This window comes from Saimiri boliviensis, chromosome 7 (assembly GCF_048565385.1).
Source record: "Saimiri boliviensis isolate mSaiBol1 chromosome 7, mSaiBol1.pri, whole genome shotgun sequence".
In the NCBI taxonomy this organism is placed as follows: Eukaryota; Metazoa; Chordata; class Mammalia; order Primates; family Cebidae; genus Saimiri; species Saimiri boliviensis.
The window spans coordinates 62,072,474-62,086,080 of record NC_133455.1 but is presented as its reverse complement, the minus strand read 5'-3'; the positions used below and the strand labels follow the sequence as shown (position 1 = coordinate 62,086,080).

Below are 13,607 nucleotides of genomic sequence, written 5' to 3'. Positions count from 1 at the left end.
ATGACATTCGAGAAGCTGATACAAGCATGATTTTTTGTTGTTGTTGGTTTGTGTGTGTGTGTGTGTTTTTGGTTTTCTTAAAGCAAACACAGGCCTCAGAAATCAAACTTTTAGTTGCTTTGCATACCAAATACGAAAGCTTTCTGCTTTCCTAAGCTGCTACCTCATAGCACTTTTCAATTCACTTATGTCCGTTCTTGCTGAGCATTTCTTGTGGGCAAAGGCATGTGCTAAATGCTGATGACATATGCAAATGAATCAACATAATTCTGCCCTCCGCAAACTCATGATCCAGATGTCAGACAGACAGGTAACACCTGATACAAGGCAAATGGCCAAGTGATAGTATTGAACATACTTTGAGGACATTGGAGAGTGCGGGGTGCTCTCTGACCAGTAGTCCTGGGGAGATACTGGGTATGATGGGATTTGGACAGGCCTTGAGGAAAGACATTTTATCATAAGTAACTAGGGGAATGAGGTCATAACTCTCCAAACATTGCAGAGTACAGAGTGTTCAGGGGGCCTCATCAAATCTGTGTGGCTGCTCTGGGAGTTTAAGAGAGTTCTCAGTGTATCATGAGCTACGTCTGTCTTTGAACATACATTAAGCCTTGAATCTGGAATGTTCAGCTTTTGATTCTTTCTGAGTGATGGCTCTACAGTGTTTGAAACCCTCAAAGCTTCAGTTTGCCTGATAACGATCTCAAAGGCATGTAGCCCTGAGTTTGACCCTCAACCGCAAAACAGTCTTATCACCTTGAACTTACCACTTTACAATAGTGGACCAGACTTTCTGCAATTCAGAAAGTGCTGTGGGATTTTGAACTTGTAAACAGAGAGAGAGAGAGAGAGGTAGGAGGAGAGGTCATGGGGTTGGGATGTGAGTAGATAAGAGCTTTCCAGGCTTTTAGTTATGGCTGAGAGATGGGCACATGTGTTCATATGACAAGAAGTTTGTGGGTGGGGAAGGTGATGGCCTGGACTGTACGGCTTTTTTTGGTCTCCCCTTTCTTTTTCTGATGTGTCAGTGACTTTCTGTGAACAGAAAGAACTATGTGCTTTTTTTTAAAAAAAAAATTGCTTCAAAGTTAGGTTACAATATAAGCAGTACACAATAGTTCACTGGATGTTGAAACAGATATTGACGCATCAAGAATTATTTTCTCATTCATAGATAAAGAAAAGGAAGCCCAAAAAGTGATTGCATTTTGTCTGGAGTCTCACATCCAGTAGGTGGCAGAACTCAGAGAAAAGCCCAGGTCTTTGTTCTTTCTTCCTTCACGTGAGCAATTTGATGCACATTTTACTAGGGAGACCTGGAGTCATTTTCAAAGGACTTTGGTGATGAACACGCAAATTAACATTCAGAAGCCTGTTCTGACTCCTCCCCTCCCCCCTCCCCTTCCCCCTCCCCTCCTCTCCCCTCCCCGCCTCCTCTCCTCTCCTCCCCTCTCTTCTCTTTTCATTTATTTTTCGAGATGGAGTTTCACTCTTATTGGCCAGGCTGGAATTCAATGGCACGATCTTGGCTCACTGCAACCTCTGCCTCCTGGGTTCAAGCGATTCTTCTGCCTCAGAGTTGTAAATATGGAATAATGGCCATTGAAAATAAATCTCCCGATTCCAGACTTACCAGTGTCCTTCAGCTCCATTTTTGAGTTACCAGGTCATATTTTCACTTTATTGCAAATTGAACAGAAGCAGTTTTACTACACAGCCAACAGGTTAGGAAGACCGCATTAAGTTTCAAACCTCTCCAGATTTATCTTGAATAAACTTGAAGATATGTGTGTTTATAACCATTTTCAATGATATATTCCAACTGTCTTTGAATGGGCTGTGAACAGCTCCATAGTGATCTCACATTGTTAATCTGTGCACTCTGTTTGATTTTTCTGTTTTAGGACCAGATCTTTATGGAAAACGTAGGTGCAGTGAAGCAGCTGTGTAAACTAACTAATAACCTTGAGGAAAGAATAGAAGAGTTAGAAATATGGAACAAAAAGCTGGCCCGGCTCAAGCGGCTCAGTAGTTGGAAGTCTTCAGCCAGTGAAGCAAGCTCAATCAGGTACATGCAGCCAGGATTGCCACAGAAATTTGGGAAAGGAGAGTGAGCTCTTCCCAGAATAAGATCAATCTAAATGATCTTTTTGATCAAACAGCAACTATTATTTTCTGATAAAAAAGTATGCATTTTTTTAGAATATTTTGAAACACAATTGTCTTAAGTGATAACTTTCTTATTTTTTTTTTCTGTTGCTGTTTTAAAAGTAGGAAAAAAAAAAACATGAGACATCTGTTTAATAGCAATTGTTGTAGGAAGTGCTACATTTTAGCACAAGAGCAGCTTCTCCTTTAATGAGAAGAAGTGGTCATTTCTAAATTTAGAAAACCATGTTTGGTCCTCAGGGGGACATTTTTTTTGTTATTTTTTTATTGCTTAAGAAGGTAAACGCACATTTTCTGGGGTTTAGTTTTGAGAAAAAGAGAAATGCAGTATTTAATTTATTCAGTTATGCTTACTAACGTTCCTTTTCACAAAAGGAACTCTCAATTGCCATGACTTTTCCTTTTCAAATCATCACTATATTGCAAAGAAATTCATACTGCTGTGTTAGTGACGGCCTGGGACTTTGTCATACGCCTCCTGGAGAGGTATTTGAATAGTAACCAATTTTCTCTCTCTTTTAAAGCAAATGTAGCAGAGCTGTTAGTGCATCTTCTCCAAGAAGAGCCATTCACAAGAAAACCAACAAGGTAAACAGACAAATTTACAATAAAAAGAGACGGTATTTTCTATTTAGAAACCCTTTACAGAAATTGGTCAAGAATTTTCTTCTCATTTGTTTGTTGAGAAAATCCATAATTTGTATCCTATGTACTGCAGGTGTTTAAATATTAGCCCTCTAGTAGATGTTAACCAGCTTTTTGAAGCAAAGTTTAGAGAAACGAGTACAGAATATATCAATCTTAGAATTATTATCTGCAGGTTTGGTTTATGTTGTCCCCTTCAGGCGAAGCTAGCAGCTTCCGTGCACAGATGGCTTTGTGCTTCGGGATCTGTGCACATGCCTTGCCCCCACCCTCTTATCTTTGGCTTCAGGAGATCCCAAAGGGACTTCAGCTAATTCCCAAATCCCTCCTTTCCCTTTGCTATTTAGTACTAACTATGCAAATGGAAGAATAGGTATTCACTTGCTGTCAAAGGTTAAAATGTGACGGTTTTCTTCATGAATAAAGAGAGCATTTATTAAGTAGGATAATATTCATAGTTAAAGTGGAGATTAATCATTTGTTAACTTGAAGGATACCCTCTCCATCACAGAGAAGTATCAGTAAGGGAGAAGCTACAAACACCCTTCCTAGCAGCACATTGTAAGTAGCTACAAAACTCAGCTTGCTCCCTCTGATCCAGCAGTGGCCTAAAGGTGGCCCTTCCCTGGGGAAGATATTCATGACCTTAACTGACACCCTGTTAAAGGTTGACCTGATATTTGTGCCACTGCCTCAGTTTACTCTCTACTCCTCATGCTATACTGTGTTGAATTATTCTAAAAGAATTCAGGAAGAGTTCAAAATTCTTCTACTAAAAATGAGTGAAGTATTATGCAGCTGATAAGCTTCACAAATACCCAGGTAAAAACATACATAGAGGTGCTCTGGGGTAAGGTTCTCAACCACACTGGGAAACAGAGACAATTATAGTATTTACAAAGATGGTTGATAGGGTTTAAATTAGGTTTGAAGGAGCTGAAGCTCTTTGCACAGCACCCAGCACACAGTAGGTGAGAACACAAAACACTAGAAGTATCATGTAGGAAAGGTGCCCTTTGGACTAAACCGTTTTCAGTGGGATGGAGGGAGTGGCATCCACATCCATGGCAGCCCTGATAGGTACAGTTTGCTCACCTGCAGTCTCTATAGCTCCCATCTTGCACCCATCTTGCAAAATAAAGAGATTCTCTTTATAGCATATAGTAGGCACTCAAGAAATGTTTGTCAAATGAATACATGAGTGGGAAGCCCAGTATGAAAATGTTCCCAGAAGCATGAAATTAGAAAACATTTAAGTGGTTCAGTGTCTTGGGTATGTGGGTGGGGTGTGTTCCCAGGGTCAGGGCCTCATATAGACCTTAAAGAGCACCCATTCAACTCAGGGACCTCTTGCTGTTACTTTAGAGGGCATGTGGGAGGCAGAAAAGATGAGTCAGATCTCTTCTAAGGAATGGCATTGTAGCCAGGGAAAATATGAAGAACAGTTGTACGTGGATGTCATCAATGCTGCAAAGGCTCAGAGTGTCAGGAGGTTTATAAGGTTTATAAGCCTTGGTCGGGCCTGGTGGCTCACGCCTGTAATCCCAGCACTTTGGGAGGCCGAGGTGGGTGGATCACAAGGTCAAGAGATCGAGACCATGCTGGTTAACATGGTGAAACCCCATCTCTACTAAAAATACAGAAAATTAGCTGGGCATGGTGGCATGCGCCTGTAGTCCCAGCTACTCGGGGGGCTGAGGCAGGAGAATTGCCTGAACCCGGGAGGCGGAGGTTGCGTCTCGCGCCATTGCACTCCAGCCTGGGTAACAAGAGCGAAACTCCAGTCTCAAAAAAAAAAAAGAGTTAAACCTTAAAGGAGGAGTAAGCTTTGGCTAGACAGCAATGAAACTGAAGGAGAAGTTACAGATGGAATGCCACAAATGAAAGTCTGGTGGCTGGAACTGGCTCCCTTGAAGGATTAGGTGGGAGTGGTTTAGGGAAGATAGTAAAAGATAAGGCTGAAAACAAAGAAGGCATGAAGACCTTTTGAGTAATAGCAACATCTAAGCTGTGTAGTTTCCTTTTTTTTTTTTTTTAACAGATGGTAAAAAGGAGGCAGCATAACATTGTGGTTAAGAGCATAGATTCTGGAGCTAATTTTTTTGGGGGGTCCAAATTGCTGGCTGTGTGATTTATCAGCTGTGTGATCTTGAGTGAGAAACTTAGCCTTCCTGTGTCTTGTTTTTCCTATTTTTAAAATGGAGTTGATAAAGGTACTGGCCTCATAAGGTTGTAGAGGATTATTGTGAGGATTAAATAAATTGGTATAGGTAAAGCCCTTAGAAGGGTTCATGGCACATGGTAAGTGCTGCTCAATAGTGTTATTAATGTGTTCAAACTCAGTATGTCAACGATTCTTATTTCAGACTTGTCCAGAGAGCTCAATAAAATACAAATAACTGAAGTACTTTCTCCCTCTGTGCTGACCTGCTAAGAGATCTCAGCTCTTTCTGTGAGGTTCACTTTTTCTTCCATGCCACCACCCATCTCCTAGGTGTCCTCTGTTCCTTGGGGCCTCTGTGGGTCATTGAAATGCTTGTGTGCAAGTGGGGAGTAGTGGTATTCTGGGGTACGGTGGGGGTCTTGTTAATGAGTAAATTGCTGTTGTGGGCAGTTAGTGGACTTTACCAGATGATAAGAAGCCTGGCTAGGCCCTGCCTTTATTTCAGCATAGCTCCCAATGCTGGCCAAGACGGTGTTCATTCTGGAGGAAGATTGAGGTCTCTTGATGTAGCTCCCAATCAATAGGGCTCCTCTTCTTTCTTACCTCCAAGAGTTGTGGGTTATTCTTCCTGTAAGTAGGACTCATGGTGAGATAGGAAAGTCTCCAGGATTCAAGTAAGAATTCACTGACTGTTTGGAGGAGGAGAGGGAAAGGGAAAGAATGAACATGGCTGGGCATGGTGGCTCACGCCTGTAATCCTAATACTTTGGGAGGCCAGAGCAGTATTAGGATTTTAAGCAAAATCCTAATACTTTGCTTGAGCCCAGGAGTTCAAGACTAGCCTGAGCAACACAGTGAGACTCCCATCTCTACAAAAAATTTAAAAATTAGCTGGGTTTGGTGGCTATAGTTGCAGTTACCTGGGAGGCTGAGGTGGGAGGATCACTTGAGCCCAGGTGATAAAGGCTGCAGTGAGGCAAAATCATGCCATCGCACTCCAGCCTTGGTGACACAGCAAGACCCTATCTAAGAAAAAAAAAATGAACATGAATAAATACTTTTCATTATCATACTTCTTACAGTTTCCTAACCCCCAGTTTCCCTGAAATAAAACCTCTCGAATCAGAATTTTACATTTAGGGTAGTTAGGGTTTTATCAAGCACCACAGAAATTCTATGCACACCTTAATTTGAGAGTCATTACACTGTTCATTGGCTGTACCTAGTAACTCTGAAAAGTAGGTAGCCATTATTTTATTGTTCCTATTTCATTGATAAAGAAAATGACGACCAAGGACATTTATGTAACTTGAAGACTCAGCTCCAAAAAAATGAGGATCAATGACATTTAGATAACTTGAAGATGCAACTCCAAGTTTGACTCCAGGTCTTAGGCCATTTATATTAGGTCAAAGGATTTTGATCAAAAGCATGGAGACTTAAAATAATTCAGCAGCTGTGGGGGTAGACCAAAGGAGACAACGCTTATCCTGAGACTATGCTATTTAACTCCAGTCAATTCAACAAATTTCACTGAGTTTCTACTCTGTATAGTACACTATTAAGACGTCCTCAGAACAGTTTCTGTGAGACCTCAGAACAGTATAAACCATTGACTTCTTGGTCATCAGAAGGATAACTCAGTTATAATAGCCCCAAGGGTTTGTGTACATGGTAAAAAAACAAAAAAAAAAACAAAAAAAAAACAACAAAAAAAAACAGTATACTGAATCCAGTCCCCCACCCTATGTTATGCTGAAGAACATTTTCTTTAGTCAGATATCAGCCCAATAAATTAAACCAAGAACCAGTTTAAAACTATTACCACCTTTTAATACCCTAATGACCAAAAGCATAACTCTGTCCTCTATCCGCAGAAGGGAGCAGACATAATACTACTTATTGCATTTGTAGGAAACTCATACTTAAGTAGCACCTCATTTAAGATGGCAGAAAACCTCTCCTATCTCTTCAGCCAGATTCCCCAGCAGTTCCACAGCTGTCAATCTGCAGCTCTTAGCCTGTTCTCCATATGCAAGCTTTTATGCCAATATGTATCAGTCCTAAAGCTTTGTCTCATTTACATCCTGGAGACTATAATTTACTCATTTTCATGTCTCCTATAGTGTTGTACATAATACTGTTCAATAAATATTTATTGAATGAATATAAGAATAAATGAGACACAGGCCCAGAGATATCTGTATATATAGGTGAAAAATTGAATACCGGTGTTGTAATTAAAGGAGTATTTAGTGGGATTTCATTCTATAAAAACCTTTTTCATCATTTGTCATGATACCTGAAATCACTCCATTGGGATTCATCTCTTCATGTCTTGAAGATCTTTTGACTTTCAAGAGTATCCTATTCAAAGAGTTGGACACCTGTGGTCTGACAATACCTTGTGTCAGGTTCCCCTTTCTCTTAGAACTGCAAAGAGAAGTGCCCAATGAGTGGTATAGACTATTGTCTGCAGGATGTCAGGGAAAAGAGGGATTGCTGTAGCATAAAATTTCAAGGAAACGGAGGGACTTGAGATAGACTTTGAAAGAATGTTGTTTTTAGAGAGGCAGGTGGGAGGAAAGAGATGTAAATTGAGGCAAGCACTCAAACCATCCCTAGAGAGCAGTAAATACCCCTACTGGGAGCAATTCTTCAGGCTCCCTTCTCACAGAGTTGCTAATTTATCACTGCTCTTTACTGAACCTTTTTATAGGTTTGTCTTTCAGGAAAAAGACAGGCATGTCCGAACTGGGTTTTCCAGACGTTGGTTATAACTCTGATTGCTGTGATGGCGTTTTGGTAAGAAAAAGTTCACTGTTATTCTATGTCAAGCTCTTTTTTTCCTTCCCATGTTTCTTTTATCACATGTGAACTGGGGACTGGCCTGTTTACTTTGAAGACAAGAAGCCCTATAGACACTGAACTTTGATAGTATAAAAATGAGGGAACCCTTCTTGAAAACTCATATTTTGAAGAAAAAAGCACTGGCTTTCTGCATTTAAATGTGACTTTTTTTTTTTTCAATTAACTGCTATGTTCAGCAGCAAACTATGCTTTGCGTGTGTGTTTGGGGGGGAGTATCTTTCTTAGCATTGAAAACAAAGAGTTTTCTCAAACTTTGTTTTATGTTGACTTAGGGGAAAGAAGTTTGCCTATTAAAAGTTAAATAGGCAATCAGGTATAATCCACCCTCCCCTGGTCACTCATATTTACGATAACTCTTCTGGATTCTTCAGTGAAGGCCTTTTACCAAAGGAACACCAAGATGTACCACGTGATGGAGTTAAACCAAACCAATACAGTGAAGACAACAGTATGTGCCATGCAAATTGGGGAACTTTTGACACCATCCCTCCTTTGTAGCCCGCAAAGGCAGGAAGCAGCCTTCGCTAGAATGCAAGGCCCTTTCTCAGGCCTCTGGCCTTCTGCTGCTGTGATTCCCCTCCCCCACCACACTGGGCTTTTGAGACCTGGTCATCTTGCTGTGTTCTCTTGCCTGTCTTCTCTGGGCCTTTGAATTCACGTGTTTTGTTCTTAGTCTGACTATTCATATGGTGAAAGGGTATTTATCTGTCACTCAAAAAATGCTTTGTTAGCATGGGAAAGAACTGGCTTCTGGGGCTTGTCTTAGGGAAGACAATTATTCTCATGGGCAAAGCAAGCTGTGATCTCATGGTACTTCCAGTTCCTTGACCTAAAGCAGTGTCCTAGCTAGAGAAGATAATGTAGCTTTATCTGTGCCTTTCTCATTCCTTAGTGTTTTCACTTTTGACTTGCTACTGCCCACTGGAGGGAGATACCCAAGGATTCGACATCACTGCCCAGAATTCCCATGAGAAGCCTTTGCACTTGTCTCTTCTCCTAAGTGTGCTTGTCTTTTCTTGCTGGGATTCCCAACTCAGGAGCATGTGAACCTCTGTCTTAGTGGTCATACTTAGCATTCTGTAGAGCCACAGATTCCCAGCCCAGTGGAAAGGTTATAAGAAGTCTAATTTTAAGGTAAAGAGACTGCTTTTTAAACATGCTTATTAGATATTATGATTTCCAATATTGTTTACCACTAAGACCGTCAATGGAAGGTATTAGGTATATTATCTTGCTTCTGGCCTGTGGTATACCTGAACAGGGTCAAAACCAGGGTTTGTCCCCAAAGAACGAAGCAGATTTCCATCTCATTCTATGGTCCTAGAAGTTTTCTGGGGTATGCATTGAGGCAGATGCTGGACACAAATCATAAAGAGTATTTTAGAGTTAGAATGGGGAGATAGAGAGTGGGAGAGGCAGGAGAACAAAGAAGTGGAGACCGTGACACAGGATTTTTCTCAGCCTTTTTGCTGGACTCGCAGCCGGGTTGATCTGTCTACTTGGCCCATCGTGCTCACCTGAGTGGGAGCACATGAGCAAGTGGATGTGGGGTTTGGGCGGCCACTCCAGGCACTGATACAGGAGCAAGCAAGCGCCATGCAGGGCCTGTGGCCAGACCAGGCATGTCACTCCCAGGGGAACACGGCAGTGCCCAGGCAAGGGTGTCTGGGACCCTGAAGCCCCAGGAAGGTGTTCGTGTGCTGATTAGCTGTTTTAGTTCTGCCGTCTACAGCCCAATGCACAGCAGTGTGTTAGCAGCTCAGTTGACCCCTGGTCTTGTCGCGTGGGGCAGCTGCCCTCCACTGGTGAGGGCAGAGGGCCAATGATACAGCCTTTCTGGGCACCCACACTCAATGGGTCCCAATCTCTTGTCCAGCATTCGAGAAGAATGAGGTCACACTGATGACTGAAGGGTAATGAGAACAGAGAATTTTATTGAGCAAATAAAACAGCTGTCAGTGGAGAAGGGAGCTGAAGAGGGGATGGAAAGTTCAGGTTGTCTTCCTCAAAGTCAGGTTATCTCTTCCCTGAAGTCAGGTCATCTCTTCCCCAAAGTCAGGTTAGCTCTGTCTCTACTGACTGAGTCTGGGGTTTTTATAGGCACAGGATGGGAGTGGGGCAGGCCCTGGGTATTACTGGAGAAAGCAACATTCAATTGGTTAAAAGGCATTATTTAGTTAGAACCAATCAGAAGAGAGTAGGAAAACAGGACTAGTTGTTTTCACTCTGGGCTGAGGGTTTCAGGCTGTTTTGGCTTGAAGGTGGGTTTTCACTAGGGACCCACCCCTGTCTGCCTAGGATTTATCTGTCTCCTGCCTCTGTTGACTGGACCACAGCAAACAATCACCATGATGACACTATAAATTTTATCTGACAGCATCTTTGGGTTCAGCACCACTTTTCTCAGGCAGTGTTGTGCCTGCTGGGCAGTAACTAGCTGCTGCTGAGAACACTTCAGGAATTTATTTTTTATGAGCAGAATTCAAACATATGGCCCAGTGTGTATGTGTGTGTGTGTGTGTGTGTGTGTGTGTGTGTGTGTGTGTATCCTAATGGTAAATCCAGCACCTTTGATGGGGAGCAAAATAATGAGGGTTTGGAGAACCAGGTGTGACGTGAAACTGGCAAGAAGTCAACTCAGGTAACTCTTTCAAGCCTAGTACAAAGTGGAGCTGTAACGCTATCAGCAGACTTTCTGTGTGACTTGTGAGAGAGTTCTAAAGATGCCCCCCCAAGGAGGAGAACACGAAGTATGAGGATTTGGGAATAGCTTCCCAAGGCTCACAACCCTTAAGGAAAGCTTCCATTAGGATATATAAGTTTCGATGATGGGGGAGAAGACATCTTCCTTATTTTGAAGTCTCACAGTGTGGAAACAAATACTTTCTGGCAGTTCTTTTTTTTCCTCTGACCTATTCAGTGTATGGTGCTCTGAAGAGACAGGCAGCCGCAAGGAAGATGTCAGAGCAGCAACCAGAGGGTTTGGCATCCACAGCGGACTAGACCTGTGCCGCCTTCCGTCTCCCAGGGTGACAGTGCCAGTGCCCTCGCTGGCGGGACACAAACTGCTCTGACTCTTTCCTGCAAGGAGCAGTTGCCTCCAGCAGCGTACACGCTTCCTCTTGTAATCTTCCACTAGTGACAGGCGCCTCTGAGACAGCTTGCCAGGGCCAGGGGGCTGCTCTGTGGGAAAATCCAGCAGCATGGAGAAACCCAGGAGCCTCTGAGCTCCAGGAAGCCGAGGGCTTTTTCTCTCCAGGGCAGAAAGCATAACCGTGCTGGTTTCCATGGTGTTTCTGTCAGCCGTGGCCACCCCCTCCCCCCTGCTCCCATCTGTGTGGCCTGTGAGAGTACATCTCTGGCCAGCTGGATGTGTGAGATATATCTGGAAACAAATCTGCCACATAATGCTTTTTTTTTTTTTTTTTTTTGACAGTGCTTTGACGATAGTCGTCCTTTATATACTTAGCTTAAAAGATCAAAACCGACGTGCCCCAAATCTCCCTCCAAGGTGAGAGTTCAGTTCAGTTTTCTGGCCTAAAATTCCTTTGGAGAGAAGGATTTTTGCAGGCATCTTTCGTTAATCATTTCATTCTTTTTCTCCAGCAATGTCACAAGCTCTCGGGAGCCAGCTCTGCTGCCCACAGCCTTGTCCTCAGGTAAAGGCTTCTCATTCCTCACCCTCAGACCCGGTTTCATGTGAACTGTCAACAGAAGAAACCAGCCTCTCAGGTTAACCTTCCTGCTTCCCTCCCCTCTGCCCAATGCCTTGCAGCACCTAATACATCCCTGGTAACCACACCGGCCTCCTTACGAGTACCTGAAATTACTTTCTGTGAAATCCTGCCGTGTCAGGAGACTTATTGCTGCCCCATCTGGGGAATGAAAAGAGGGTTTTCAAGTCCTGCGCAAAGACAATCTGAAGACAAGGAATTCCATCAGGGGCAATGGTCAGGTAAGTGATTGATGTTCAAAGAGAAGCAACTAGAGCTTTGAACTTCAGGTTGTTTTTCTTGTCACCGTTTGCTTAGATGGTCATTAATGGTTCCAGATAATGCTTCTATTTGGGGTGGCAAAATCTTTTAAAATACAAACACGCAAGCTGGCAATCATCTGTAATATCAAGTTCCTTGCCTAGGAATGAAATTTTGGTTGATTCAAGTACTTATAATTTTCACCAAGTGAAAGGTTCACTTTTGTGCACTGCCAGCAAGGATAGTCATAGTAGCACAAGCAAAGTAATTACATGCGTGTGGGTGGAGTTTCTTGGCTCATTTAGAATTTTTAAAATGATGTGGCATCTGGGCTCTCTGCCCAAACCAACTAGGGCAAAATGTAAGAGACTTTGGAAACTCTAATTTAGAGTTCAGGGTGAGATTTAAGTCAGTGAAAAACACAAGGTTGGCATTCCACTTTCAGAATAACTTTTTCTTCTTCCTCCTAGGGACACACACATACATACACAAATACAATGTTTTTCAAGTAACAGAATATTCGTGTTAAAAATTATAGAAACTTAATCAAGGACTTCAAGTGTAAACATATCCAAAAGATTATATACAATTCTGGCCGGGTGCGGTGGCTCAAGCCTGTAATCCCAGCACTTTGGGAGGCCGAGGCGGGTGGATCACGAGGTCGAGAGATCGAGACCATCCTGGTCAACATGGTGAAACCCCGTCTCTACTAAAAATACAAAAAAGTAGCTGGGCATGGTGGCGCGTGCCTGTAATCCCAGCTACTCAGGAGGCTGAGGCAGGAGAATTGCCTGAACCCAGGAGGCGGAGGTTACGGTGAGCCGAGATCGCGCCATTGCACTCCAGCCTGGGTAACAAGAGCGAAACTTCGTCTCAAAAAAAAAAAAAAAAGATTATATACAATTCTTCCAAATATATACTAATTTATTATTGTTTTTAGAAATGTTATTCTGTATATACATATTAATAACTATCTAAAGTAGTATTAATGATGATGCTAGCAAGGATACATATTACTGTGGCTTACTGATTAGGATACTGTCATAACAACAATTCTCAAATAACAGTGGCTTCTTATGGCAAAAATTTAATTCTGACTCACCGTATGTATCAAATGTGAATCAAAAGTGGGTTATTGGTCATCATGTCATTTAGGATCTGGCTGATGAAGACTCCATCACAATACTTATTTCCACAGTCTCTGTAGTTGTGGTAAAACAACAATGCAAATTATGTACTGACTGTTAATAGCTTCCACCTAGGTTAACACATATCACCTCTGCTTATACTTTATTGGCCAAAGCCAGTCACATCACATTAGTCATGTCTAATTTTAAAACAGATGGGGAAGAACATACCTAACAAGTCTGGAGAAATGAACCAAAATACTTATAAGTGCTGCTAATGACCTACATAGAATATAGTCAGTGGCTAAATGTTGGGGTACAGTGTAATTTCCTTTCCCTTTTGACATTATTCCATATCCTAGTCTCGGTTAAATAACTTTTACAAATTGTCATCATCATCATGATTATATGATGTAATGAAGTATTACTCTATGCAAATAAGTAATTTACATGAGAAATCATTTAATCTTCATAAGCCTTCAAGATAAGTACCATTATTATCCCAGTGTTTTAACTAGTCAGGAAGCTGAGACTCAGAGAGTTCTTTCCCTACACCAATAGGAGGCAATGAGCTTTTCTCATGAAAACTATTTTTGATTGAACCTAGGAGCAGATGTATCACTGTAGAGTAAAACAAAGGTTCATTTTAAAGAA

General features: G+C 42.1%; 1 protein-coding gene across 1 annotated transcript in view; it reads left to right on the top strand.

The window, feature by feature from the left end:
* MYRFL (myelin regulatory factor like) overlaps positions 1 to 13,607 on the top strand; it is a 146,888-nt gene that overhangs the window by 114,673 nt on the left and 18,608 nt on the right. Inside the window, exons 14-19 of the mRNA XM_039472239.2 lie at positions 1,908 to 2,071; positions 2,697 to 2,760; positions 7,701 to 7,786; positions 11,289 to 11,363; positions 11,459 to 11,511; positions 11,628 to 11,807. Coding sequence (XP_039328173.2) covers positions 1,908 to 2,071; positions 2,697 to 2,760; positions 7,701 to 7,786; positions 11,289 to 11,363; positions 11,459 to 11,511; positions 11,628 to 11,807 — 622 coding nt within the window. The remainder of the gene's footprint in view (positions 1 to 1,907; positions 2,072 to 2,696; positions 2,761 to 7,700; positions 7,787 to 11,288; positions 11,364 to 11,458; positions 11,512 to 11,627; positions 11,808 to 13,607) is intronic.